The following is a 27380-nucleotide window of genomic DNA, read 5'->3' on the forward strand; positions in this document are numbered from 1 at the left end:
GACAAAATAATAACCTTTTAAGTCTGACAGACCTGGATTTGAGTCCTGACCCATCACTCAATGACCATGTGCCCTTGGGCCAAATATGTGATCTCTGTGAATCTCAGAGTCCCCATCTGCAAAGGGAAGATAATAGTATCTACCTAACTAGGCTGTTGTGAGGATTAAATAAGATAACATATGGTTGCTTTTATTAATAATATTTTATTAACACAAGGTAGTAGAAAGGTAACTTATCTGCCATCTATTCCATTTTTCATTATTAACCATAATTTTTGTTATGTCTGCCAAATAGCAATAGTTCACTTAAAAATCCTCTTAAATATATTTTAAAAATAGCATGCATAAGTTTTATACATATGTATGTGTGTGTGTGTGTGTATATATATATATATATATATATATATATCTCACACATGTAGGAAAAAAATACTGTTTATTCAGGTCATTTGGACTTACTTTGCCCAGATAGTTTTATTTTTCTCTGGTCTGAATATTCAAAATTTCAAAAACCTGAGAACAATTTGCTTTTCAATTTATTACTTAGTTTTTTTTTCTTTCCCCCCTCCTTTCCCTTCCCTCTCTTTCTTTCTGCAAAAAGATTTTCAAGCAGAAAAAAAAAAAAAGAGATGCAACTACATTTATGGCTTATCTAACTTGGATGACTTCCATAAATAAATGATTACATGACTATTAAGAGTAGAAAAAAATAATTCAGTATCTCCACAAGATGGTAAATGTCATGTATTTCATCCCAGCATTTGACGGTTTGTAATTTTCTCATACACAAACAAAAAAAATGATTAATGAATATCTTACCGCAAACCTTTTCTCAACTTTTTGAGAAATTACTCTGAGATTCTTAATCAACATTTGTACACTTATATCACCTTGGTAATCACTGGCTTCTCACTAATTTATTCAAGAACTTAACAAGTTTCAAAGACAAAGAAACAGAACACTTTATTATAAAACTTATAAAATAATTAAATATTACACATATATTTTGACTTTTCTCTATAACCCATGTTTATTTATTCAACATTTTTCCTCAGAATTAATATCACTTAGCGAAGCAAGTGAGAACACATAAGAATAGGCTATTAATTAATAAATTAATTCTCCATAAAATAATAAAATGATAATTATATAAAGAAACAACTTGCAAGTTTTCAGAGGGCAAGGGGGTGGTGACGTAGCACGATATATATATATTTTTTTATGATAAAATGGCCATTATTCTGGGCCAAGCCAAGGAGATTGAGAGAATATTCTAATCATCATTTCTCTGAGATCTGAGAATGCATGATTCTAATTAGAATGGAACAAAGGATGCTCTAAATTTAACAAACGGCTGTCTCGTTGGTTGTGCTGAGCTGGCAAATCCCTGTTTGAATTGAGACTTTTTAAAGCAGTAAAATTGGGTTACATTCATCAAAGACACTGAGGAATAGAGAAGAATTATATAAATATGCCCTTAATAACCACATCTCAAAAAATTACAGAAGGACACAGTCTCGTAAGTTACTTTGGTTTTGGCAAAATACTGTGGTATTTTTCCAGTTGAGCGCAATTTTAAGCTCATTAGTGCCTACCAACAGCTGGTTTCTGAACACTGAAACTATGACCTGAAAGATTATAAAACATTCTTATTCGTTGAAGGGTCTTGGCATATTATGACTTATTAATATTCACATAGCAAGAAGACAGATGGATTTTTCTATTGCTACTGTGACTTTTTTCTTGTTAACTAAATCCTAGGGCAAATTTAAACATGTCAGTTGGTAGGGGAAAAAAAACCACAAGCGGCCTTTAATTTTCCAAGCATCCCTGATAATATGTAGGGAGCATTATAAATGATGTTTTCCTCTCCTTCAAAACAGGGCTGTTTTGCTGTTTAGCTCCTCTTAGATTTTTACCAGAAATGAACAACTCACCAATTGTGATTCCCAAAGAGCAGACTTGAGGCTCCTGAGTACTTGTTCGACTAGCACCAAAAATTATGAGGTTCATAGAGTGTGTAGGGCAACAGTGTTTTGTGGGGTTTTTTTTTTTCTCCTTTTTTTCAGAGTGTGAATTTCAATTAAGTGGCGATCTTAACTAGTTCACGTTGCCCTGTTTTCAGAATATTCCTTTTCAAGTTGTGAATTTTAGTCTCGGAGACTGTCTATAAGTAGAATATACTTTAAACAAAATAATAAAAAAACAACACACACACACACACACACACACACACACACACACACACACACACACACACACACACACACACCAAATAAACAGGACATGAAGCTTGCTAGTCCAGCAGCAAGCACAGTCACGAGCACCATCTGCCGTTTGTATAACTTCTGGTTTGGGGTGTCCACAGTTGCATCAAACTGTGAGCTCCAAGGAAGTTAGGCAGTGTGTTCCGTCCACATTTGATTGCTCCAAGTCTCAGTCTTTGACTTGAAGTCTTAAAGGGCCTTTTCACAACTGACGTCTTGGTCATGGAACCCTCTGAGGTTCACAGGGGGGGTCTGTCCCAAAGTTAACAAGAGTCTCACTTGGTCACAATTTGTTCTATCTCATTGTAAGTTATCACTTCTTGCGTGTAACAGTGCAAATCAAAGCTGTTCTCTTTCTGTTTTACGTTTTTGTAAATCAGATTTGTCATCGCTTCCCATTTTCAAGTGCTTCTGAGTACCATGTGCATTGGGGAACTGAAAAAGGAGCCTGTCAGTACTTGAGAGCGGGCCCCTCCAACACTGCGGTCAGCTCACACGTGGTTTGCAGTGTTCAGCTTTCGATGGGAATGTGGCTGGTCTTTCTGGAGGCTGGGAGGTAAGACCCTGGCCCTTCCAGGCTGGAAGGGTGTCAAGATCAGCTCTTCCTTGTGCATGACTTGCAGCACTGTTTGCCATAAAATTTGTGGTTGCAGACACCATGCTGAGGCACAAGATGACACCAGCCGAAGAAATCTACACAGGATGGATCCTCTAAGGTGAGAGAACACATTCAGCACGTTAGGATAGGTTCTTAGCCTTTTTCTTAAGGTCAGGGCCTAGAGAACAAAGACTTGGGGTCGACTTGCCTTGTGCCCTGAGTGGTTCTTACATTATACATTAGGACTTTGGTGGGAGAGTGGGGAAAGCAGGATTAGGACACCTAAAGGGACCCATAACCATTAACAAAATGTAAACAGGTGCGGGGGAAAGTGCGTGTTTGAAAAAAGTCATATCCAGCCTGAGGTTAATGTCAGATCCTCCCAAATAACCCGGGGGCTACCGTTCTGCCTCCAAGGGAGGTACCCTAGAACAGCGCATTAGGGATACCCTGAGGGTGTTGTTAAACCACTAGTTCTGCTTCAGAAGGTCTGGGGTGAAGACTGAGATTTTTTATTTCTGCCACATTCTGTGTAGGTTTAAATAAAATCTCATGGCCAATTTGCAAATAAGTGAATTTAAGTCAGCACCAATCTTTTCAAACTTCTTTAGTTCTTTAAGATAACAGACGTGATTATCTATTGGAAGCAGAACATTGGGCATCAAAGGGTTTTACCCAAAAGGGCCTCAGGAGATACAGAAGGCACAGGAAGTTGTATGTAAATTTCTCTTTATGTAAACATAAATGCATGTTTTAGGAGTTAGGGTTCAGTCATTCTACTGGATTCTCAAGGATCTTTGACTTCAGAAATATTTAGGGTCTACCCTATACTCTCATTCATAGCTGGAATTTTTTTCTCTATGAAAGCCTTAAGTCACCCTCAACTCACCCAAAACCACACTCTGCCCACAGGCACCCAATCATGTCCCTTCCGAATTCGTCCTTCAGTGGCTCCCCTGTGTGCCTTTAGACATGTCATGAAAGGTTGCCGCTCTTCTGTTTTTCCTGCTGCTCCCAATTTTTATCCTGTCCTCCTGCGATTCAGAACTGCCTACAGTTCCTTCTTCCCTTCCTTAAGACTTGGTTCCTCTGCCTAAAACTCCCTTTTATACACACACACTTCACCCCTGTCTCATAGTAGCTCCAGTGATCCTTTTAACACAGAAATCCATTCATGTCATGTCCCTGCCCCTAACTCTGCCACTGGATCCCATCCACTCAGAGTGAAAGGTATGGTCCTTACAATGACTGACGAGGAGGCCCTAGGATCTGGTTCCCCTAAGACACCTGAGACACTTCTCCTTCATTTCCCTTAAGTCTTTGCTCAGAGGTCAGCGATCAGCAAGGCCTTCTCTGACCACCCTATAAAAACAGCAAGCCCCTTGGCCTCCCAGGAAGGAATCCCTATGCCCTCCCTTGCTTTATTTTTCTACACTGGATTTACTGGTATTTATCATATTATGTTTACTATCTGGGTCCTCTCTAGAGTACAAGATCCTTAAGCAGAGGTTTTATCTACTTCTTTTCACTGCTTTGTTCCCAACATCTAGTGTCTTCTGAGTAGCTACTCAAAAAGTATTTGTTGAAAAAATAAATTCCCTGTACCTCTCATGGCTGAAACAACCAACTGAAACTATACTGTCAGCTTGGGTGTAAGGATGAAATGGAGTTGTTATTGTCTTTCCAATAAGTCCTGGGTATATTTTGGAGGTAGAGTCTAACGGATTTACTGAAAGGTTGGTAAAGGGTATGAGAGAAAAAGAAGAATCAAGAATGACTCTAGGATTTTGACCTGAGCATCTAGAAGAATGGGATCACGTTTACTGACATGGGGACCTCTATAGGAGTGGAGGTAGGGCACCAGGAGACTGGTTTAGGATGTATTGTTAGAGATAGAAGCTAGACATGACACGAATACTTTGCCTATGTGTCTATTTATACATCTTCAAGTTCAATTTTTTTTCTTTTTTTTGCGGGCTTCTCACTTTTGTGGCCTCTCCCGTTGCGGAGCACAGACTCAGGACGCGCAGGCTCCGCGGCCATGGCTCACGGGCCCAGCCGCTCCTCGGCATGTGGGATCTTCCTGGACCGGGGCATGAACCCGCGTCCTCTGCACCGGCAGGCGGACTCTCAACCACTGCGCCACCAGGGAAGCCCCTCAATTATTTTTTAATATACACTTGTACAGTGTCTTATACCCCATTAGCATGCACCCTAATCAATCAGAATGTATGTCTGGATCAGTTTCTATTTAGATTGTAGAGATTATCTTCTTGATGCAGTGGAGATACTGGAGGATAAAAACAGACCACTAAAAGCATGGTCCTAACTGCACTGCTTATCGTCACTTACCCCTCTCGAGATAAGAATGGAATTTTGACAGGTAGCTGCAGCTTGTGCTATAAGCTAAACGTAAGTCCCGAAGCAGACATGAGGGGTCTCACTATGCTATCAGTATAAGTGCCGTGTTGGGTTATAGTTATCATGATCATTACTAGTAGCTTGTTATTCGAGCTTCTATTATGAGTCAGGTATTTTATTTACACTATTAAGGACGACCCTAGAGTGAGCGTCACATCTTACATGCAGACAACTGACAAATATTTTTGGCTTCATCTTCAAAATACAGTCAGCATCCAGCCACCCCCACACCTGCGACTGCCCCAGTGGGAACTCGTCCCCTCGCTGGACTGTTGGAGCTGCCTTCTGCAGAGCAGACAAGTCCTCGTTCTGTTCTAGGTCCCCTGCCCTCATCTCAGTATAAGTGCCAATGATCTCCAAGTCAGATCCTCCTGCACCTCTGCTCTAAGTTCTCTGTTGCCTTCCCTCGAACTCAGACTTTTATCTGAGGTCCTTATAATAACTTACAGGGCCTCCAGGATCACTTTTAGCTCATGGCTTAACCCCCCTTCACTGTATTCATCCTGCTCCAGGTGTCTTGCTGTCCTGCCTTGATCAGATTTACATATTCCTGCCTCAGGGCCTTTGCATTTGCTGTTCCCTCTGCCAGGAACACTCTCCTAGATGCATACATAGCTCACCTTCCTTTAGGTTGTCTTCAGGTCTCTGTTTAAATATCGCATCATCAAAGTGGCCTTGCCTGACTATTCTATCTAAACTGGTTTTCCCACCACCTCTTCAACCCCAACTATTCTCTTGTCATACACCCTTCTTCAGTTTTATTCTCTGCTACTTTGCCATATAACATTGTACATTAATTGGTTGGTTTGTTGTCTGTTTCCAGGTATGAAGGTGAAACTGCCCATTTTGTTCCCTGCTCTATCTACAGTCGGACATCAGAACAGTTCCTGGTTCCCAGTAAGCACTAAATAGGTAAGTATTAAGAACTGAATTACCTTATTTAACTCTCAGTAACCTTTTAAGGTAAACATTACCTTAAATGCTTTTTATAAATAGTTTTATAAATAGTTTTAAAACTATTTATAAATAGTTTTATAAATAGTTTTAAAAATAGTTTATAAAAAACTATTTTTATAAATAGTTTTATAAATAGTCCATTTTATAAATAGTTCAGAAAGTTTAAAACCTTGTCCATGTCCACACAGTAAGTGGCACAATGTGGACTCAAATCCATTTTTTTCCCCATTATTAATAGATGCACGTTTTATTAAAGGTATAAAGACCAAAGATTTGTAACTTTAATAATCCAGATTCTTATTTTAAATTCACCAACATTATTTATTCATTTTTTAAACTTTTTTTTTCTTTTTAACATCTTTATTGGAGTATAATTGCTTTACAATGGTGTGTTAGTTTCTGCTGTATAACAAAGTGAATCAGCTATACATATACATATATCCCCGTATCTCTTCCCTCTTGTGTCCCCCTCCCTCCCACCGTCCCTATCCCACCCCTCTAGGTGGTCAAAAAGCACCGAGCTGATCTCCCTGTGCTATGCGGCTGCTTCCCACTAGCTGTCTATTTTATATCAAATCCATTTTTATGAATTCAGAGTCCTTGCTCCTTTCATTGTACAGTGCTGCCCACCCGTCCCCCTCCCGACTTGAAGATGTGAGGACTTCCATGAGGAGTAGCTTGTTTGTACTGTGTGTCTAGTCATCTCCAACTTCATCTCACTAGTCTGCAGTCCAGGCATCTTCCAGACGGTTACCAGTTATAGGGCAGTGTGACCGACAAGTGTCTGGTGGTTACAGCCCAGGGCTTTGCTCTTTTCTGAATAAGCCTTACACATAAAATATATGTAATACCAAGTCATAGGGTTGGTCCCCAAAGTGGAGATCCAATGAATACATCCAGGTAAAGCAACCCACAGTGATGATGGTATGAGGTGAATGCCCTAGATGGGCTGCCAGCATGGCGGGGGGTGTGAGGGATGTCACACCTGCTTGGCTGTCCTGGAAGACAGGATAGAAGAAACATCTGCTCTGAGGTCCAGTTTGAGTTACTGCAATGCCTCAAAACTTCCACCTGACTGTCAGCTCCTTGAGGGCAAGACTGTATGTCTGAAACTCTCACAGTGCCTAGCAGAGCACGCAGCCCCCCGCAGGGGTCTCAGAGAAGATTCAGAGAACAGAAACCTCTTCCCTGTATCCCCATGGGAACGCTTACTGCCCACTCACAGTTCCTGAAAACTCAGGGCCGAAAATACACTCAAATCACTTCCCCCAGTGGGCATCCAGCCAGCAACATAAGAAGGAAGACTTCTGGGCAGTAGCGTGTGCATGCCACCCTCCTTACCTTGGGGATGGCAATGGGAGAACTGAGAGGAAATCTCCAACTTAGTAAGACTATAGCCCCCGTTTTTGGCCAGGAAGAAACACCTGGGCTTGTGTCCTTCACGTTTGCCTTCTCATTTTACTCCTCTTTCTAAAAGGAGACCTGACTCGGTCAAGAGGCATGGAGAGAAGTCCCTCTTCCAGGAAGCCTTTCCCCACATCCTCCTTTTTCACTTCGCACCGTCCCTGCAAACCAGCTAGAGCTCACCGCCGTCACAACGCTAGGGACGTTCCCCCTGTTTTATTTGCAGTGGTGTCTTTCTCCTCTTTTGAGACACTGAGCTCCCTGTGGCTTAAGACCAAGACCCTGCCATGTTCTTTTATCCCTAGAAGAGCGGTAAAGGGGAAACAAGAGAACTTAACACACAGTCCTTTATTTACACACTCCTGCATTTGTTCATGTAACACGTGTTGAGCACCTACTGTGTGCCATGTGTGGTGACGGGTGCACAAAATAATAAACATCGACAGCCTCCCCACCGCCTTGCCCCTAGCATGCCTCTTGACTCTCCCTACCTCACAGTCCTGCCCAGGAAATACGTACTCTTGAGTATTTTCAGGATTGGCCTTTGGCCTTTCTGAAAGTACTGAGGGGGCATGCCCTTTATTTGTGGCCCTTCCAGACTGAGCCTTTGTATGTGTGGGTTTGTCTGTGGCCAACTGACTAAAGGGTGAAAGTGAAAAATCACCGATGGTGAGGAAAGGGGTCGTCAGTCTGGGAGTATATGACCACTTACTTCTTCCCCTATAAGCTTTATGCTGAGAAAGGCTGCAGGTTTGTAGAATTCTGGCGTTGCCTTAGAGGTGATCTGGCTCTGCTATGTTATTTGTTTTCTTATCTTGTGCAAACCCCAGATAAGAAAGGAGAAAGAGCAGAGGAGAGAAAATTGATGCCTGGAGCTAAGGCTGTAAGAAGGAGATAAACAACAACATCAATTTAGAGATGGGAAGTGGTATGGACAGTGAAAGAGGAAGTGAGGAACAGGCCTGAACCTGATTCACCACAACTTGGAAAACCTGGGGTAAGAGATTGGATAAAGTGAAAACTCAGCAGGTACACGATGGAAAATGATTCTTGGGCACAAGGAAATCTGATTAGGCTGAAGAAATATTTCCTGGTGTTTGTCAGATTACTTTAAAATAAGATGGACTAGTGAAGAAGAGTATGGTTCACTCAGACAAGTGAATTTCCCATTTTTCCATCAGCACTCACTGTACTTCATTTGACCTAACTTGAACCAAAAAAAAAACCATTCAAGGTGTAGTGCTAGGATAATGCATATTCACTGCAATTGTAATTTATCTGTCACCTCAATTAAAATGTAAGTTCCTAGGGCTTCCCTGGTGGCACAGTGGTTGAGAGTCCGCCTGCCGATGCAGGGGACGCGGGTTCGTGCCCCGGTCCGGGAAGATCCCACATGCCGCGGAGCGGCTGGGCCCGTGAGCCATGGCCGCTGAGCCTGCGCGTCCGGAGCCTGTGCTCCGCAACGGGAGAGGCCACAGCAGTGAGAGGCCCGCGTACGTATGTTCCTAGAGGGCAATTCTTGTTCACTCTTGCATTCTGGTGGATAAGCATTACCTCTGGCCTATGGTGGTTACTTTGTTCAACTTTTTTTATCTTTCTTTTTTTAAATGTAATTTTTATTTGATCTTGCAGTATAGTTGATTTACTATGTTGTGTCAGTTTCAGGTGTACAGCAAAGTGATTCAGTTATACATATATCCATTCTTTTTTAGATTCTTTTCCCATATAGGATATTACAGAATATTGAGTAGAGGTCCCTGTGCTATACAGTATGTCCTTATTGGTTATCTCTTTTACATATAGTAGCGTGTATATGTTAATCCCAAACTCCTAATTTATCCCTCCCTCCCCACGTTTCCCCTTTGGTAACCGTAAGTTTGTTTTCGAAGTCTGTGAGACTGTTTCTGTTTTGTAAATAAGTTCATTTGTATCATTTTTTTTTTAGATTCCACATATAAGTGATATCATATGATACTTCTCTTCCTCTGTCTGACTTATGATGAGCTCTAGGCCCATCCAGGTTGCTGCAAATGGCATTATTTCATTCTTTTTTATGGCTCTGGCACATGGTGGTTACTTTTTTCAATTTAAATTTAAGAAAAGGGCCTTGCAACATTACCATTTCGTCCTTTCAAAGTAAAAATGAATGGCTAAAAAGCCATTAATTGTAGAATTAAATGTTCTTGCATACCCATGCAAACAAGATCACTTTGAGCAGGAACTTTCCTGGATCTGTGCCTTGTACACCTCTCAGGAGTGCTCTTCACATAGACTTGGATGTGAATGGCGCCCCCTAGCGTTGTGCAATGCATAAGCTACGCAATCAAATACGGTAGGCTTTTGAAAAATATTCCAAAGAGCAGTAAAACTGACTGGCACGTGGGGTCCTTTACCTCTCTTTTCAGGAGCTGGACAGAAGTTTGTATTACAGGCTCGTAGCACCGGAGGTTTCTGCCGGAGCAGACAACTTGAGGAAGGCTGGCCCTGCTGAACACAGTGGACTGATCGAGTCTGGACCCCTCCTCCACAGGTCACCGTGCACTGCAGAAAAGGGAAAAGAGGAAGGTGTCAGGATCAATCGGGATGGTGTCCTGTCTGATGTCAGTGACATCAAATAAAAGGAATCCCTATGCTTCATGACATCGCCAAGATGCCTGTCCATAAAACAGGGATTGTCCAGAGCCAGGCACAATGTGCTCGTGGTACACTGAGTCTCTTCTAACATGTGGGAGCCATGGGATCTGATTAGAAGGCTCTTAAGCAAATGCTATCTCCCCCAAGAATGTGTGTCTCCCAGTTGAGTGACTCATAAAGAAATACAGAAGCTGCTATAAGAATGCAGAAACAAAGAGAGACACATCTAGGCAATTCATCACAGTATTTAAAGAATTCCAGGCAATCTCTGCAGATACGATAGTGGAGGGGATAGTTCAAAACTTGGACAGCAAAAGAAATAACTCTCCGAGACAGCTTTGGAATTATGCCCTCTGTGCCCAGCCGAATTCTGAGTTAGCCTGGTGGATATGGTGCTTCCTAGAAGTCAATTATTTCACTGTCCAACTGAAGTTTAAAAAAAAAAAAAAAAGACTAATAAGGAGTGTCAAGTTATATTTTTCCAGGCACACATATAAAGATATTTGTGCCTGGAAAACAAGAAAATATTATCAGGGGAAAAGATAGCCCTTTAAATAGATTTTTATATGTATTTTGCTTTTAAAAAATTCACTAAATTATCCTTATTATTTTTCTTATTTTATTGTGGACAGGAGCAGACTTCATCTTGGACAAGCATCACTGTATGGATTGGCATTTGAGAGGAAAAGATACGTTGAGGTAAAAAGAGTATGAGTTTTGGATTTAGCCCCAAATTCAAATATAGCTGTATTAGTGTTATCAAATCATTTAAACCAGAAGTTGGCAAACTTTTTTTGTAAAGAGCAAGACAGTAAATATTTTTATTTGATTTACAATATTGTATTAGTCTCAGGTGTACAACAGAGTGATTCAAAATTTTTAGATTATATTCCGTTTATAGTTATTATAAAATATTGGTTATAACCCCTGTGCTGTAAAACATGTCATTGTAGCTTATTTATTATATATACAGTAGTTTGTACCTTTTAATGCCCCTCCCACTCTGTTACTGGTTCTCTATATTTTTTACATTCTACATATAAGTGATAACAGTGTTTATCCTTCTCTATCTGACTTATTTCACTAAGCATAATACCTTCCTGGTCCATTGATGTTGCTGCAAATGGCATTATTTCCTTTTTTATGGCTGAGTAGTAGTCCATTATATACATGTACCACATCTTCTTTATCCACTCATCTGTTGATAGGTACTTAGTTTGCTTTCATATCTTGGTTATTGTAAATAATGCTGTTATGAAAATTAGGGTGCATGTATCTTTTTGAATTAGTGTTTTCTTTTTCTTTGGATACATACCCAGGAGTTGAACTGCTGGGTCATATGGTAGTTCTATTTTTAGTTTTTTGAGGAATGTCCATACTATTTTCCACAGTGTCTGCACCAATTTACATTCCCACCAACAGTGTATAGGGGTTCCCTTTTCTCCACATCCTCGCCAACATTTGTTATTTGCGTTCTTTTTGATGATAGCCATACTAAGAGGTGTGAGGTAACATCTCACTGTGTTTTTTTTTTTTAATGTAACTTTATTTTTGGCTGCATTGGGTCTTCGTTGCTGTGTGCGGGCGGGCTTCCTGTAGTTGCAGGGCGAGTGGGGGCTACTCTTCAGTGTGGGCTTCTCATCGCAGTGGCTTCTCTTCTCGTGGAGCACGGGCTCTAGGCACGCAGGCTCAGTAGTTGCGGCATGCGGGCTCAAGAGTGCAGGCTCAGTAGTTGTGGCGCGTGGGCTCAGCTGCTCTGCGGCATGTGGGATCTTCTAGGACCAGGGCTTGAACCCGTGTCCCCTGCATTAGCAGGCAGATTCTTAACCACTGTGCCACCAGGGAAGCCCCTCACTGTGGTTTTGATTTGCATTTCTCTGACGATCAGTGATGTTGAGCATCTTTTCATGTACTCTTTGGCCATCTGCATGTCCTCTTTGGAAAAGTGTTTATTCAGTTCTTCTGCCCATTTTTGATTGGGTTGTTTTGTTTTTTGATATGGATTTGTGTGAGTTGTGTATATGTTTTGGATATTATCCCCTTATTAGTCACATCATTTGCAAATATTTCCTCCCAGTCGGTAGGTTGTCATTTCATTTTGTCTATGGTTTCCTTTGATGTGAAAAGTTTTTAAGTTTAATTAGATCCCATGTGTTTATTTTTGCTTTAGTTTCCTTTGCCTGAGGAGGCAGACCTAAAAACACATTGCTACAATTTATGTAAAAGAATGTTCTGCCTATGTTTTCTTCTAGGAGTTTTATGGTTTCTGGTCTTACATTTAGGTCTTTACTCCATTTTGAGTTTATTTTTGTATATGGTATGAGAAAATGTACTAATTTCATTCTTTTACATGCAGTAGTACAGTTTTCCTAGCACCACTAATTGAAGAGACTATTTTCTCCACTGTATATTCTCGCCTCCTTCATTGTAGATTAATTGACCTTAAGTGCATGGGTTTAATTCTGGGCTCTCTATTCGGTCCCATTAATCCATGTGTCTGTTTTTGTGCCAGTATCATACTGTTTAGATTACCATAGTTTTTTAGTATAGTCTGAAGTCAGGGAGCATGATACCTCCAGTTCTGTTCTTCTTTCTCAAGACTGTTTTGGCTATTTAGGGTCTCTTTTGTTTCCAAACAAATTTTAAGATTATTTGTTCCAGTTCTGTGAAAAATGCTATTGGTATTTTGATAGGGATTGCACTGAATATGTAGATTGCCTCGGGTAGTATGATCATTTTGACAATATTAATTATATTAATTCTTCCAGTCCACAAACACAGTATATCTTTCCGTCTGTTTATGACCTCTTCAGTTTCTTTGATCAGTGTCTTATAGTTTTACGAGTACAGGTCCTTTACCTCCTTGGGTAGGTTTATTCCTAGGTATTTTATTCTTTTTGAGGTAACTGTAAATGGGATTGTTTAATTTCTCTGACAGGTTGTTATTAGTGTATGGAAATATAACAGATTTCTGTACATTAATTTTGTATCCTACAGCTTTACCAAATCCACTGATGAGCTGTGGTGGTTTTTTTGGTGGTGTATCTTTAGGAGTTTCTATGTACAGTATAATGTCATCTACAAACAGTGACAGTGTTACTTCTTCTTTTCCAGCGTGGATTCCTTTTATTGCCCTGCCTTGTGCAGAGGCTGCTGACCGCTGCTTGGTGAGGCTGTGTCACAAGGTGGCTGGCTGCAGAACCCTGGGGTTAGTGCTGGCTTGCTGGGGAGCAGGGTCAGGGTCCAGGAGATCCCAGGGCTGAGGCCCACCTACTGGTGCATTCAGCCAGGTCCTGGGGCTAGTGCCAGCCCAGTGGCAGGCAAAGTCAGGTCCTGTCGTCTGGCTGCAGAGTCCAGTGGTCCCAGAGGTTGTGTCTAAATGTTGGTGGGTAAAGCCATTTTCTGACACAGCTGCTGTGGGCCTGGCATGTCTCACAGCTTGTGTTGGCCTACTGATGAGTTGGGCTGGATCCCAGGGCAGCTGGCAGCCAAGGTATCTTAGAGCTGGTGTTGGCCTGCTGGTGGGTGGGCTGGGTCCCGCCATGGCTGCAGTTGTCCTGAGGCTGCTGTCCACCTGCTGGTGGGTGAGGCTGGTTCTGAGGCTAGAGCAGCCTCACTGGTAGGCTGGGCTTGGGCCCAGGGAGTCTTAAGGCAGCCTCTTTGCTGGTGGGTGGGGCAGCATCTGCACCCAGTTAAACTGCTTGGCCTGAGGCGTCCCAGTACTGGTGCCTTTAGGCTGGTAGGCAGGGCTGGATCCCTAGGCTAATCGGCTCGAGGGAGGTTACAAAATGGCGCTTGCCAGCACTAGTGTCCATGTGGTAGAATGAGCTCCCCCAATGCCAGTGTCTGTACCCAGGGTTTGTTCCAGTTGCTTCCTTCTTCTCCAGGAGACTCTCCAAGATCAGCAGGTAGGTCTGACCCAGGCTCCTTTCTAAGCATTGCTTATGCCCTAGGTCTCAGAGCGTGTGACATTCTGTGTGCACCCTTTAAGAGCGGTGTCTGTTTCCCACAGTGCTCCGGAACTCCTGAAAGTAAGCTCCACTGGCCTCCAAGGCCAGACGTCCTGAAGGCTCATCTTCCTGGTGCAGATCCCTCGCTCCCTGGGGACAAGCTCTGCAACTGTAGCGATTCTCCCATTTGTGAATCACCCACCTGGGGGTATACTGCGACTCTGCCTCTCCTACCCATCTCACTGTGGCTCCTTCGTTACATCTTTAGTTGCAGAAGATCTTTTCTGGTAGGTTCCGGTCTTTGTCGTCAATTGTCGTTCTGTAAATAGTTGTTATTTTGGTGTGCCCGTGAGAGGGGGTGAACTCCTACTCTGTCATCTGGGGAACTCTCCTCTCACAGTAGTACGTATTTTAGGCTTTATGGGCCATACGATTTTTGTTGCAGTTACTCAACTTTGCCTTTGCAGCACTAAAGCAGCCGTGAACACCACAAACAAATGAGCATGGCTGTGCGCTAATAAATGTTTATCCAGGCAGCAGCTGGCGGAGATGATTTGCCCGCTGGAAATTATTTGCTGATCCCTGATCTAAATGATTTTACATGAATCAATTTCTAAATCTGTTAAAATTTTTTAAAGGAATTCATAGCAATAGGCATATCACCTAGTAGGAGCCTAGCCAATTAGAGAGATGCAATCATGCTAATTTCCTGATCTTTCCTCCATGTTTTAGTTCCCAGAGCCTCCCCAATACATACCCAAACCTACCTGGCACCTGTGTTGCATGATGAGGTGGGTAGCACCTCTCAAGCCAGTGGGGTCTCTGAAGAGCTATGTAACTCCCATTGGTTGTAACAATGCACGGACCAAAACACAGCTTTGGATTCCTGAGGGCATATCATTCTCTGAGACTTAGCATCACATACCAATCCTAGCCCAAAGCAGTGTGTCTAAAGTTGCCTCCAAGTCTTTCGAGGATCTGAGTTTAAAAGCTGGGTGTCTTTGGCTGAATTGCCGAAGTCACTGAGCTTTACCTGCCTCAAAAAAGGGGCAATAATACCCACTGATAAGACTGTTTCCAGGATGAACGGAGGGAACAGAGGATGCATGTACAGTCCGTAGCGTAGAAAGCGTTTGACAAATGTTAGCTATTATATTACTCAGAAACATGACATAAAAACCAAGCGAGTCAAGCCTCTGAGCAGCATTTCTAAAATACAGAAGACTCTCGTGATGGTTTGAACACCAGCAACGACTGTGAACATCAGCACGGTGTGACGGCCCTGGGACTAAGGACTTTATTTACTCATTAAAAAAGGCTTCCCTGGTGGCGCAGTGGCTGAGAGTCCGCCTGCCGATGCAGGGGACACGGGTTCGTGTACTGGTCCGGGAGGATCCCACATGCTGCGGAGTGGCTGGGCCCGTGAGCCATGGCCACTGAGCCTGCGCATCCGGAGCCTGTGCTCCGCAAGAAAAAAAAAAAACCCAGCTCTGCAAGATATTATCATCTCAATTTTCTAGATGTGAAAACGGAGGCTCACAGATGATGGAATCTGCCCAGGGCCGCATGGGCAGTGGAGCTGGCCAAGGAGCTCAGGTTGTTTGGACAGGTCTGTAACAGCAGCAGCTGTAAACTGCCTCCTTTTCTTGAATCTCTCCTAGGTGTAAAACCCCTCACTCTGTGTGCACTCACCTGTTGCCATGGCGACGAATACCACCCAGCTGCCATACTGTACACTGGACGGGCTGGACACGCCCCTCGGTTGCAGGTTTCTTCCAAGTCCAGGTTTGGTTTCTTAATATTGCGGCACCGTCGCTCAGGGAGGGTTACCAGCTTGCCCTGGAAGGCCTTCTCGCTGCATTTCATTTCCCTCTTCCTTACCCCCAAACCACAGCTAGCGGAACACTAGGGGCCAAGAAAAGAGGCGTCAGTGTGCAGGCTCCACCGTTACGTCTGCTGCACAGATGCGTTCTGACCTAAGGAGGCACCATCCACGTGTAATCCGAGGGACGGGACTGCAGCAGGTCAACCACACCACGCCTGGATCCCGAAAGCACTGCACCCAGTCCCTCGTGCTGTAGAGGCCAGAGAATCGGAGTCACTTTCCCAAGGTCACAGAAGTCATCAGTACCGTAGAACAAAATGAGGCCCTGCCCAGCAGGACCAGGAGATGCCACGTGGAGGGAGTGAGACAAAGTCCGAGAGAGAGACAAGATTGGCAGAGGATGTGATCAGGATCTCTGTGTAGTGACTGGATGTCCAGGAATACCTGAGGCCTCTCTGCAGAGTCAGGGCTCGGTGTGCCAAGGAAGCAGGGCAGGGAGACTGGGGTTAGATGCAGTGCAGGGGAAGAACCGTCAGATCACAAGTAACTTGCCTTCATTTTTACCCTGCTTCCCTCTTGGCTGAGATACAACCTGCAGCTGTGGTATGGCAGGAAAAACAGAGAAGGATGGAGGCTGATGAAAAGTATGAGAAAACCTGTTTTGGTTTTAAACAGTATTATGGAATACTGTACGAAGCCTTGATGAACTGAATAAATCCGTAAGAAGTGGCATCCGTGTAACCATCATAAATAACGAAGGACAGGGATGGGATCGAGATGCTGGAGGACCAGGGTATGGAGCTCACCTTCTGCCACAAACACATCAAAAATACACCTGCACGTGGACTAATTCTCACAGAACATCTACTGAACCCTGGCAGGAGACCTCAGACTTTCAAAAGGGTAAGAAAATCTCCACATAACTGGGTAGGACAAAAGAAAAAAGGAAACAAAAGAGGAATTGGGACAGGATCTGTGCCCCTGGGAGGAAACTGTGCAAGGGGAAGGCTTTCTGCACCCTGGGAAGTCCCCTCACTGGCAGGGAGATCAACCAGGACAGAGGGGAAGCTTTGGAGCCTTGGAGGAGCACAGCAACCAGTTTGTAGAGGGCAAAGAGGAGAGAGACCTGCATGGAGGGTTGGTACCACTGCCCGGAACCCCCTAGCCTGAGATGCTCCTCTGCTGAGGCAGGCAGGGGCTGGGTGCTGACGCTCGGGATTTGGAGGTCAGACCCAGGGAGAGGACTGGGGTTGGTTGCTTGGAGACACCCAGAGGGGGCTAGGGCGTGGTATGCCCCAGCTGAGGGAGGACAGAAAGAAGCCTGGGCCCATTAGAGAGGCAAGGCACTATTGTTGGGGGGGGGGTGTGCTAGGAGGGGGGCAGGACCGCCATAGGAGCTTCTTTCTCTGTGAGGGCACTCTCGGCAGCAAAGTCCTGGAGGGGAAAGTCTGCAACCTAGGTTACTCTACCCAGCAAGATTACCATTTCGAATAGAAGGGGAGGGAAAGAATTTCTCAGACAAGCAAAAACTAAAAGAATACAGCAGTACTAAACCTATCCTAGTAGAAATACTGAAAGGTCTTTTCTAAACAGAAAGGAAGATATAGGAAGGAGGAAATCACAAATGGAAAGTAAATCACTTAAAGAATTCAATATACAGATCAAAAGGAAAAAAAAACCTATCTGTGAAAGCAATGATAAATACAGGAACAGCAAAAGGATAAACATGAAGATGTACAAAAGGACATGAAAATCATAAAATGTGGGGAAAGAGTAAGAAAATGTAGATTTTTTTTTCTAGAATGTGTTTGAGCCTATTTGACTATCAGTCTAAAGCAAGCAGATATAGGAAGGGGTGAACATACTTGAAAAACAGGGCAACCACAAATCAAAAACGTACAATAGATTCACAAAAACCGAAAGGAAGAAAACACAAGCATAAAATAAAAGGAAATCATTAAACCACAGAAAGAAAAACAAGAAGAACAGAACAAAGAAGAAACAAAATTAACTGGAAAACAAGGTTTAAAATGGCAATAAATACATATGTATCAATAATTACCTTAAATGTCAATGGACTGAATGCTCCAATCAAAAGACACAGAGTGGCAGACTGGATTAAAATACAAGAGACCCACCATAGGGCAGAGGACACAAATAGATTGAAAATGAGGGGATGGAAGAAGATACTTCATACAAACAGAAACGACAAGAAAGTGGGAGTCACAATACTTGTATCAGACAAAAGACTTTTTCTTTATGGCCTCTGTTTTAAAGAAGGACACTATATAATGATAAGAGGGTCAATACAAGAAGAGGATTTTACACTCCTTAACATATATGCACCTAATATAGGAGCACCAAAATACATAAAACAAATCCTAACAGACATAAAGTCTCCAACTATTATTGTATTCCTGTCAATCTCTCCCTTTAACACCCCACTCACATCAATGGACGTATCTTCTAGACAGAAAATCAAAGACAACAGAGATCCTAAATGATACAATAGAACAGTTACACTTAATTGATATTTTTGGGACATTACATCAAAAAAACCCAAACAAACCAGAATACACATTCTTTTCAAGTACACATGGAACATTCTCTAGGACTGACCACATACTAGGGCACAAAACTAACCTCAACACATTTAAGAGTATAGAAATTATTTTGAGCATCTTCTCTGACCGCAATGGCATGAAGCTAGAAATCAACCATAGGAAAAGAAATGAGAAAAAAACCGATTACATGGAGACTAAACGATGTGCTACTAGAAAAACCAATGGGTCAACAAGGAAATCAAAAAAGAAACTAAAAAGTACCTTGAAACAAATGAAACGAAAGCACAACCACACAAAAGCTATGGGATGCAGCAAAATCAGTTCTTACAGGGAAGTTCCTAGAACTACATGCCTTCCTCAAAACAACAAGAAAAATCTCAAACAACCTAACCTACTACCTGAAATAATTAGAAAAAGGAGAGTAAATTAGAAAAAGGAGAGTAAACAAACGTAAGGCAGCAGAAGGAAGGAAACAATACAGTTTAGAGGAAATAAAACAGATTAAAAAACAATAGAAAAAAATAAAATCAAGAGCTGGTTCTTTGAAAGGGTAAACAAAATTGACAAACCTCTGACCAGACTCACCAAGAAGAAAAAGAGAACCCAAATAAACAAAATAAGAAATGAAAAATGCCTTAAAGACTTAAACTTAAAACATGACACTGTAAAACTCGTAGAAGAGAGCATAGGCAAAACATTCTCTGACATAAATCATACCGGTGTTTTCTTAGGTCAGCTTCCCAAGGCAATAGAAATAAAAACAAAAATAAACAAGTGGGACCCAATCAAACTTACAAGGTTTTTCACAGCAAAGGAAACCATAAAAAAACTGAAAACCTGTGGAACAGGAGAAAACTTTTGCAGATGATGCAACCAACAAGGGCTTAATATCCAAAATATACAAACAGCTCATACAACTTAACAAGAGAAAAAACAACCCAATTGAAAAATGGGCAGAAGACCGAAATAAACATTTCTCCAAAGAAGGCGTACAAATGGCCAATAGGCACGTGAAGAGATGCTCAACATCACTAATTATTAGGGAAATGCAAATCAAAACTACAGTGAGGTACCACCTCACACTGGTCAGATGGCCATTATTAAAAAGTCTACAAATAACAAATGCTGGAGAGGGTGTGGAGAAAAGGGAACGCTCCTGCCCTGTTGGTGGGAATGTAAGTTGGTGCAGGCACTGTGGAAAACCGTATGGAGGTTCCTCAGAAAACTAAAAATAGAATTGCCACATGATCCAGCATATAACCAGACAAAAAACTTTAATTCAAAATGATACATGCACCCCTACGTTCATAGCAGTACTATTCACAATAGCCAAGACACGGAACCAACCTAAATGTCTATTGACAGATGAATGGATAAAGAAAATGTACATATATGAAATGGAATATTACTCAGCCATAAAAAAGAATGAAATTATGCCATTTGCAGCAACATGGATGGATCTAGAGATTATCATACTAAGTGAAATAAGTCAGAAGGAAAAAGACAAATACCATATGGTATCACTTATATGTGGAATGTAAGATATGACACAAATGAACATATCTATGAAACAGAAACAGACACACAGACATAGTGAACAAACTTGTGGTTGCCAAAACGGAGGGGTGGAGGGAGAGGGATGGATTGGGAATTTGGGGTTAGTAGATGCAAATTGTTACATTTAGAATGGATAAACTACAAGGTCCTGCTGTATAGTACAGGGAACTATATCCAATCTCCAGGGATAAACCATAATGGAAAAGAATATAGAAAAGAATGTATACATGTGTATAACTGAGTCACTTTGCTGTACAGCAGAAATTAGCACAACACTGTAAATCAACTCTACTTCAATAAAGATAAAATAAATAAATAATAAAGGATAACACTGAGCTTATACTTACAGCAGCTCTATGAGGGAGGGAGGTGCAAGTGTTGGCTCCAAGGTGCCAAGGAGGAAAATGAGGCTTAGCCCAAGGTCACACCTGTAGTAATCACTGAAGGCTGCGTTTTAACGGGCTAAGTCTGATTCAAGCCCATGCCTTTAGCCATTAGGTTATAATGTCTCTTAAAGAAAATGAGCGAGGAGGAGAGAGGCGGACGTGTTGCTCTATACTTGTCATCTACATAGAATGAAAGGGCATTGATGGAAAAGACCCAGAGGCTGTTGGGATAGAAGCCCCTCCACTACTGGACCTCACCATCCCCACTAGTGACCTTTTCTCTTTCTGGGCATCTGTCTTGCTCACCAGACGGTGGACTCCATAGAGCAGAGACCTCACCTTACGTGTTTCTGATGGACACTTGCGGTTTGGCGTCTTTTCTCATGTTTCCTATGCCTGTGAACTCAAAGGATTTTCCCAAGCTACAAGTCTGGGGGGCATCTTTAAATCTTCCCTCTCCCCTACCCAACATATGCCTGAAGGAAGGTACCAGCCGGCTTCTTTAGGAACTCTCAAAGACCCTGCTTCCTGCCATCCCTGGAAAACTTTCATCTTTCATTTTCATCACTGCAACATCCAGGCAAGCGGCTTTCCTGCCTCTGGCTTTGGGTTCCCCTCTGTCTGAGATGAAAACCTGATTGTTCCACTGCTTTATTTAAAATTTTAAATAGCTCCCCAACCGTTATAGGATATATTTGTAGCCCACCACCCCCGGCCCTCACGAGCTGTGCGTGATGAAACCTCCAGCTTCCACCCCGACCCCCTGCCCAGTTCCGCCCTGACTGCGTTATATTCTCCGGTCTCTCCCTTGCGTAGGGTGCACCCTCTGTCTGAACAGCCCTGGCCCTGGCTTTGCCTGATTCCTGCTCATCCCTCAGGCTCTCACTCCCTGGAAAGTCTCTTCTGCCAAGGTTTCCTCCTGACGCGGGGGTTGGGTGGACCTCAGGCTCTCCCGTGGGATCACAGACCTCTACCACAGCACTCTGCTTACCTAACCTGTATTTTTTTTTGTTTATATAAATTATTTATTTTTGGCTGCGTTGGGTCTTCGTTGCTGTGGCTTTCTCTAGTTGCAGCGAGCAGGCTCTAGAGCGCAGGCTCAGTAGTTGTGGCGCACGGGCTTTTAGTTGCTCCGCGGCACGTGGGATCTTCTCGGACCAGGGCTCGAGCCCGCGTCCCCTGCATTGGCAGGCGGATTCCCAACCACTGCGCCACCAGGGAAGTCCCATCTGTATTTTTATACACATGCTTTATACGTACGGTTTGGTACCTCCACAGCCCAGGCACTGCCCAATCAGTGTGATGGGTGCTTTATTAATATGTGAGGAAGAAATCAGCAGGGAAGAATGAATAGTAAGCAGCCACTTGGTATACACGTGTGGAACAGAGAGGAGCACTGAGTGGATGCTGGGGGATGAGCTGAGCATTCCCAACAAAACCCAGCACTACATCTGAACTCATACCTCACTCCACGAAGAGACGACCCACTGGAGCCGACTGTTCTTGGGACATCGTCCTAGGACGCAGCCCTCCTGCGATTCTGGTCTCGGGCTGCTGGCACACAAGCTCTCAGGGACGTCCTCTACCGTGGCAGAACTTTTACACAGGACTTCACGTCTCCTCACCCCTCGTCCACAGGTCTTAGAACACTTGAGATTTAAAAAAAGGCATGTACATGCTAGTCTCAAAAGACTGTCTTCCAGACGAATGCATTAATGAAGGGTTTACAGAGCAATTTTTAAGCACTAGAACCAAATGCCCAATAAAATCCCTTGCAGCCAGCAGAATAAATCTTTCCTCCCTCCAGAGCCTCTAAGTACAGATTACTGTTCCCTTTCAACATTCTGAATGCCCAGGGGTTGCTGTGTTGCCCCAGGTCTGAAGACAAGTTTTATTCTTAATGGAGAAGAGAGGGGTTCTGTGCACAGCACACATGATAACAATTTGGAAAATGGTACAGGGCCTATTCATGGATGTAACTGTATCTCTCTCTGGCACAAGGCAGAGTCAATCTGGGCATTGGTGAAAGAGGACCGTCAGTGCTTCGGACAAGGAGAATAATAGCAAAGTATAATATGTACAATAGGGACGGCAACAGACCGTGACATCTATGAAAATGGGCTGGGAGTGTCCAATTCCTGCCCCTAACATCTGCTGTTTCTAGGCGGGGCACTGTGCTAACTCTTGGGGAAAAACTAAGTCGACACTCATCAAATATTTGGAGGTAACTGTGCACGGTGGTCTCATACTCTTCTAGTCTTACTGTCTTGACCTTCACAAGCACTGTGAAATATGTAAGGTGGCAAATCATCTCCTGGCTTTCAGATTTGTACTTCACGAGTTGCCAAGATCACTTAGAAGACTTTGGCCCCAGGCTGGGGTGTGCCCTCAAGGGACGTGTCCCCTCCCTGGCCTTTACAGTCTTCTTGTTGGCCTCTCAGAAGGGCCGCACGAGATGTGGTCCCGCTTGTCTTGGCTGTCTGTGAGTTTGCAAACATCTGGGGCACCGTTCCAAGCCTGCTCAGAGGACCGGTGGGAATTCTCATTCCTATTTCTAAGGGAGATGGAGACAGGATGGTGATGATATCATAATAATCATCTCTCTGCAAACCACAGCAGAGGATGTTTATTGAATGCCTTCTGTGCACGGTGATATACCTTAGTGTATACCAGGGCCTATATCACATGACCCTCTAAACAGCCCATGAGATAACTGCTAGTATCCCATTTTACAAAGGAGGTGTCTGAGTCACAGAGCTTAGGTACCTTGACCAAGATGAATCGACCGTCTGCCAAGTTGTGGAGATGGGCAAATTCGTCTGATATCAGACCAGGGCTCTGCACCCCTAAACGTCTCTCATTCACGTTCATAACATCCAAGTAGTTAAATTCTTATTCAATAGAATTCTTATTTATCGCGATTTTTTTCCAGCGTGGTAAAATGTTTAAATTGCTTCCCAAATGGTTTCCAGAGCCATGGTCTCTCATGGAAGAACTGGTGGCTATCACAGTTCTGAAGGACCCCTTTCATACTGAGTAAGTTCTCAAAAGGACATATTTGGTTTCAGTTGTCAAATAAAAGGGGGTGTGAGGGTGCAAGGCTAAACTGCATCCGAAATCAATACTGTCCAGGATGTAATGCACCCTATGCGGAAACTCGGGAGAAATGTGGCCAGGGGCTCCTACCTGGCTTCATAGTTCAGGTGATGAAACCTCTGCTTGCCATCCATGGTTGGGCAGAGGCTGGGCTCTCACCTGCAAGGATGCTGTGTACCAGGGTTCTTGGCACATTTTGGACCAGATAATGTCGGGGGGCCAGACATTTTTTACAATGCCCTGTGCCTTGTAGGATGTTTCCCTCTACCAACCAGATGCCAGTAGCACCATCCTCCAGAGCTGTGACGATCAAAATGTCTCCACGGCCAAATTCCCCTGGGGGGCAAACTGCCTCCAGCTGAGACCCTCCGAGTTGTGAATGTCAGGTAGTTCTAGGGCTCTTCCAACTTCATGAGTTTGTACCTTTCACTGGGAGTTCGTGGCAAGAGCCAACTTCACGCCCAACTCCTCTCTGTATCCTAATAACCGCACCTCTTATCACTGAAGCAAGATGATGCCTAGTTCTATGTTTCTATGCCTAGTTCTTGCTATTTTCCGTTTGCTTTGGAGAATTCAGTAGCCAGTTTCATCTGCCAATCCTCCAACACTCACTAGTCTAGCCTAAATGGCCTCCATATTCTAATTTTTTAGGAGATCAGACTTTGAAGTATTCTAAGCTGTCGTACAGGGGGGTCTCACACTTCCGGCTGCATAAGCATCGCTACAAATGCTCATTCAAATGCCCCATTTCCCATTAACTCAGTGTGATTCCCACAAACATATCAACAGCTGAGACACTCTTAGGGGAAAAAAGATACCACCCATATTTCTGTCACCTTCCTTTTCCACGGGGAATGAATCCAATGACTCCAAGCCTTTGCCACTTACCTGAGACCAGGGCCCAGGGCTCCATTCTGGAGGGCAGGCATGGCTGTTGCAGACTTGAACCTGAGTGGGTGTGCTCACTGGGCAGAGAGAATGCAAGACCGCTTCCTCCTTTTGGAAGGGCTTCTTCTGGACACACTGGACCTTCCGGCTCTGCTGGCCCCCCGCACATGACCGGCTGCACACGCTCCATTCACCTGGCTTCCAGCTTTCAGTGAAAGACAGAATTACTTCTGGTGAAGCTAAGACTAAGGATCATCAATTCCAAAGCAGTTACTGTGAAAGATTAACCACCTGATGAAAGTCTAAGGTCAACTGTAGAACCAATATGGCCAATTCATACTGATTCTGCTTTTATAGATTTTCAAGCCTACGTGAGTGTGGTCCATTTGTAGGGGATCACATGGAATCACCACGTGATTCTGGGGAAAAATACGTTCCTGCCCTCTGCAGGCAAAGAAACATGTGGCATCTGGAAATGTGAGCGATTCATTCGTTCAGCCAATTGGGATCTTAAACCCTGCGCCACGGGATCTCCTAGGCATTAGGGTTGGAAAAGATGGATGAAGCAATGCTTTTCCCATTAAGAAGCTTATGGAAGGAGGTGGCTATGTGGACAAATAAAGAAGATACTTGCTGATAATTGCTACAAAGAACTTAATAAAAGTACAATAATGAGACTAATGAAACAAGGGGTCAGTGAGGGGGAGAGAGGGGTGTGTGTGTGTGTGTGTGTGTGTGTGTGTGTGTGTGCGCACGTGCGAGCATCTGAAAGAGAGAGGGGCACATTCAGAGAGGGTCTCACAAAGAATATTTCTAAGTAGGTGGTTCCCCCACCTACTTTTTCTGGTTAGCCTTAAACTTTACTGATGGGTTAGAGATATAATCTCGAGTTCTTTATTTAAAGATTGCCAGGTCGCTTCTTTTTTTTTTTTTTTACAGCTGTCTGAGACTTGGTGTACACTGAAGAATGATCAACTGCAACCAAGAATTCTTGTCAACAACTGGCTGTGATTAATTGAAATTCTCTGATTCGAAGGCCTAGCATTAAAAAGATCCACCAGATAGGATCACGATACGTTTCAAAGCATCAATGTCTAAAACTGCTCTTGGTTTACAAATCTTCTAAGTATCATTTGAAAGCATAAAAACATCACCCAGACCAAATGTGTGTTTGTTACACGTCTGCATTTCTGCATCTTCCTAGTCCTATGATACTTGCTCTGGTTTCCCCTGCCCCCACAAGCCTGAGGTGTGAGGTTAAAGACCCTTCTGTTAGTCCAGAGAATTTAGCACATGAGTTCTAGGATTCTAAGTATTCTAAAACATTGCATAATCCATGTTATCTTAGTTAAAGAGAGATGATACCAAATAAAAGAACTCCTTGTATTTGTATAATCATTTTCTCTTACAGTAAGATGCAAAGAAAAGATATATATTATCATGAAATTATTAGTTTTAATCAACCCCGACCTCACAGACCTGATTCCTCCACTTTCCATTTTCTCCCTTATTGCCTTTTTTTTTTTTTTTTGGCCGTGTCTTGTGCCTTGTGCAGAGTCCTGACCGCTGGACCACCAGGGAAGTCCCCTTACTGCTTTTTTATATTTATCATTTTTATAGCACGTATCTCACTGCATCTCAATTATCTGTTTACACATCCAGCTCTTCCATTCGATGGTGGGTTCATTGATGGCAGGAAATACAAGCTATTCATCTCCGTCTTCCAGTCCTCAGCTGAGGGCCTGGCGTACCGTAGGACATATAACATGGTCATTACATGGGAAAATAATGGAGTTAGATCAGATGAACTCCTTTGTCCTTAGAGCTCTAATAGTCTAAGCCCTTATTTCTAGTATATCTCTGCAGAAGAATAGTCCCTAAAAGGTCCCATTATTCAACAGGAAATACTGAGATAAATAATAGGGTTGCAGGGAATTCCCTGGAAGTCCAGTTGTTAGGACTTCGCAGGTTTGATCCCCAGTCAGGGAACTAAGATCCTGCATGCCTCTCACTGCGAGGCCAAAAAAAAAAAAAAAAAAATAGGGTGGCATAAAAGGGAAAAGAAACAAAAGACACTGCCCATTTCACTCCAACTCTGCAGAGTCACTGCAGGGGCTGTTCTGCTTTTAAAGAGCCAGCAAACTTGTTACTGCACAGAATATCATTTCTACGTGGAGCTATCAGGAAAATTCTGGGAGTTAAGCATGACTAACGCTCTCTCTCCCTTTTCATGGAGGTACATACGAATGGGGTTTCTTTCTTTTCTTGGCGGAGATAAACAATGATGGAAAGGAGGCTTAAAATAAGAAAACATTAGCTTACATTCAAGTGTACTGACAATCCCTACACGTACCTAAACGTACACACACATGCGCGCACACACCCCCCCATCTAAGGGAGAGATTATTCCACAAGGATCAGTAACACTGTCTGGTTATCACGTCTTAGAGCCACGGGATATTTTTAGAGCCAGACATTTCTTAGCAAGAGAGAAAATTCCATGGAAGCCCCCCACATGTCTTTCTCCTTTTTGTGTTCAGGATACAGCTGGTTCCAAACTCTAAGGGAAAAACGGAGTTGACAATTGGGCCTAGGGGATTGGTGGGGAGCTGAAGCCCCAAACGATTATGACAAATACACTATTTACAGGGAAAAAAATATGTATGTATATAAAAAGACTGTGCAATATAATCGCATCACCACAAAGCAAACACTACTTATTAAGATGATCGGAAACAGCAGGGAACACAACAGTGCTGCAGAAGAAACCCTGTCAACTCTATATAAATACATTTGGCAGAAGATAAATCAAACAAGAAGAGACTCCATTTGG

General features: G+C 43.2%; 1 protein-coding gene across 1 annotated transcript in view; it reads right to left on the minus strand.

Annotated features, from left to right (window-relative positions):
- Positions 1 to 2862: 2862 nt before the first annotated feature.
- Positions 2863 to 27380, minus strand: part of ADAMTS18 (ADAM metallopeptidase with thrombospondin type 1 motif 18) — a gene marked incomplete at both ends in the record, with an annotated part of 157673 nt that continues 133155 nt past the window's right edge. Inside the window, 5 exons of the mRNA XM_082677835.1 lie at positions 2863 to 2978; positions 10041 to 10188; positions 15924 to 16136; positions 22027 to 22212; positions 24548 to 24752. Coding sequence (XP_082533961.1) covers positions 2863 to 2978; positions 10041 to 10188; positions 15924 to 16136; positions 22027 to 22212; positions 24548 to 24752 — 868 coding nt within the window. The remainder of the gene's footprint in view (positions 2979 to 10040; positions 10189 to 15923; positions 16137 to 22026; positions 22213 to 24547; positions 24753 to 27380) is intronic.

Source organism: Grampus griseus (assembly GCF_964374135.1).
Source record: "Grampus griseus genome assembly, chromosome: 19".
Taxonomy (NCBI): Eukaryota; Metazoa; Chordata; class Mammalia; order Artiodactyla; family Delphinidae; genus Grampus; species Grampus griseus.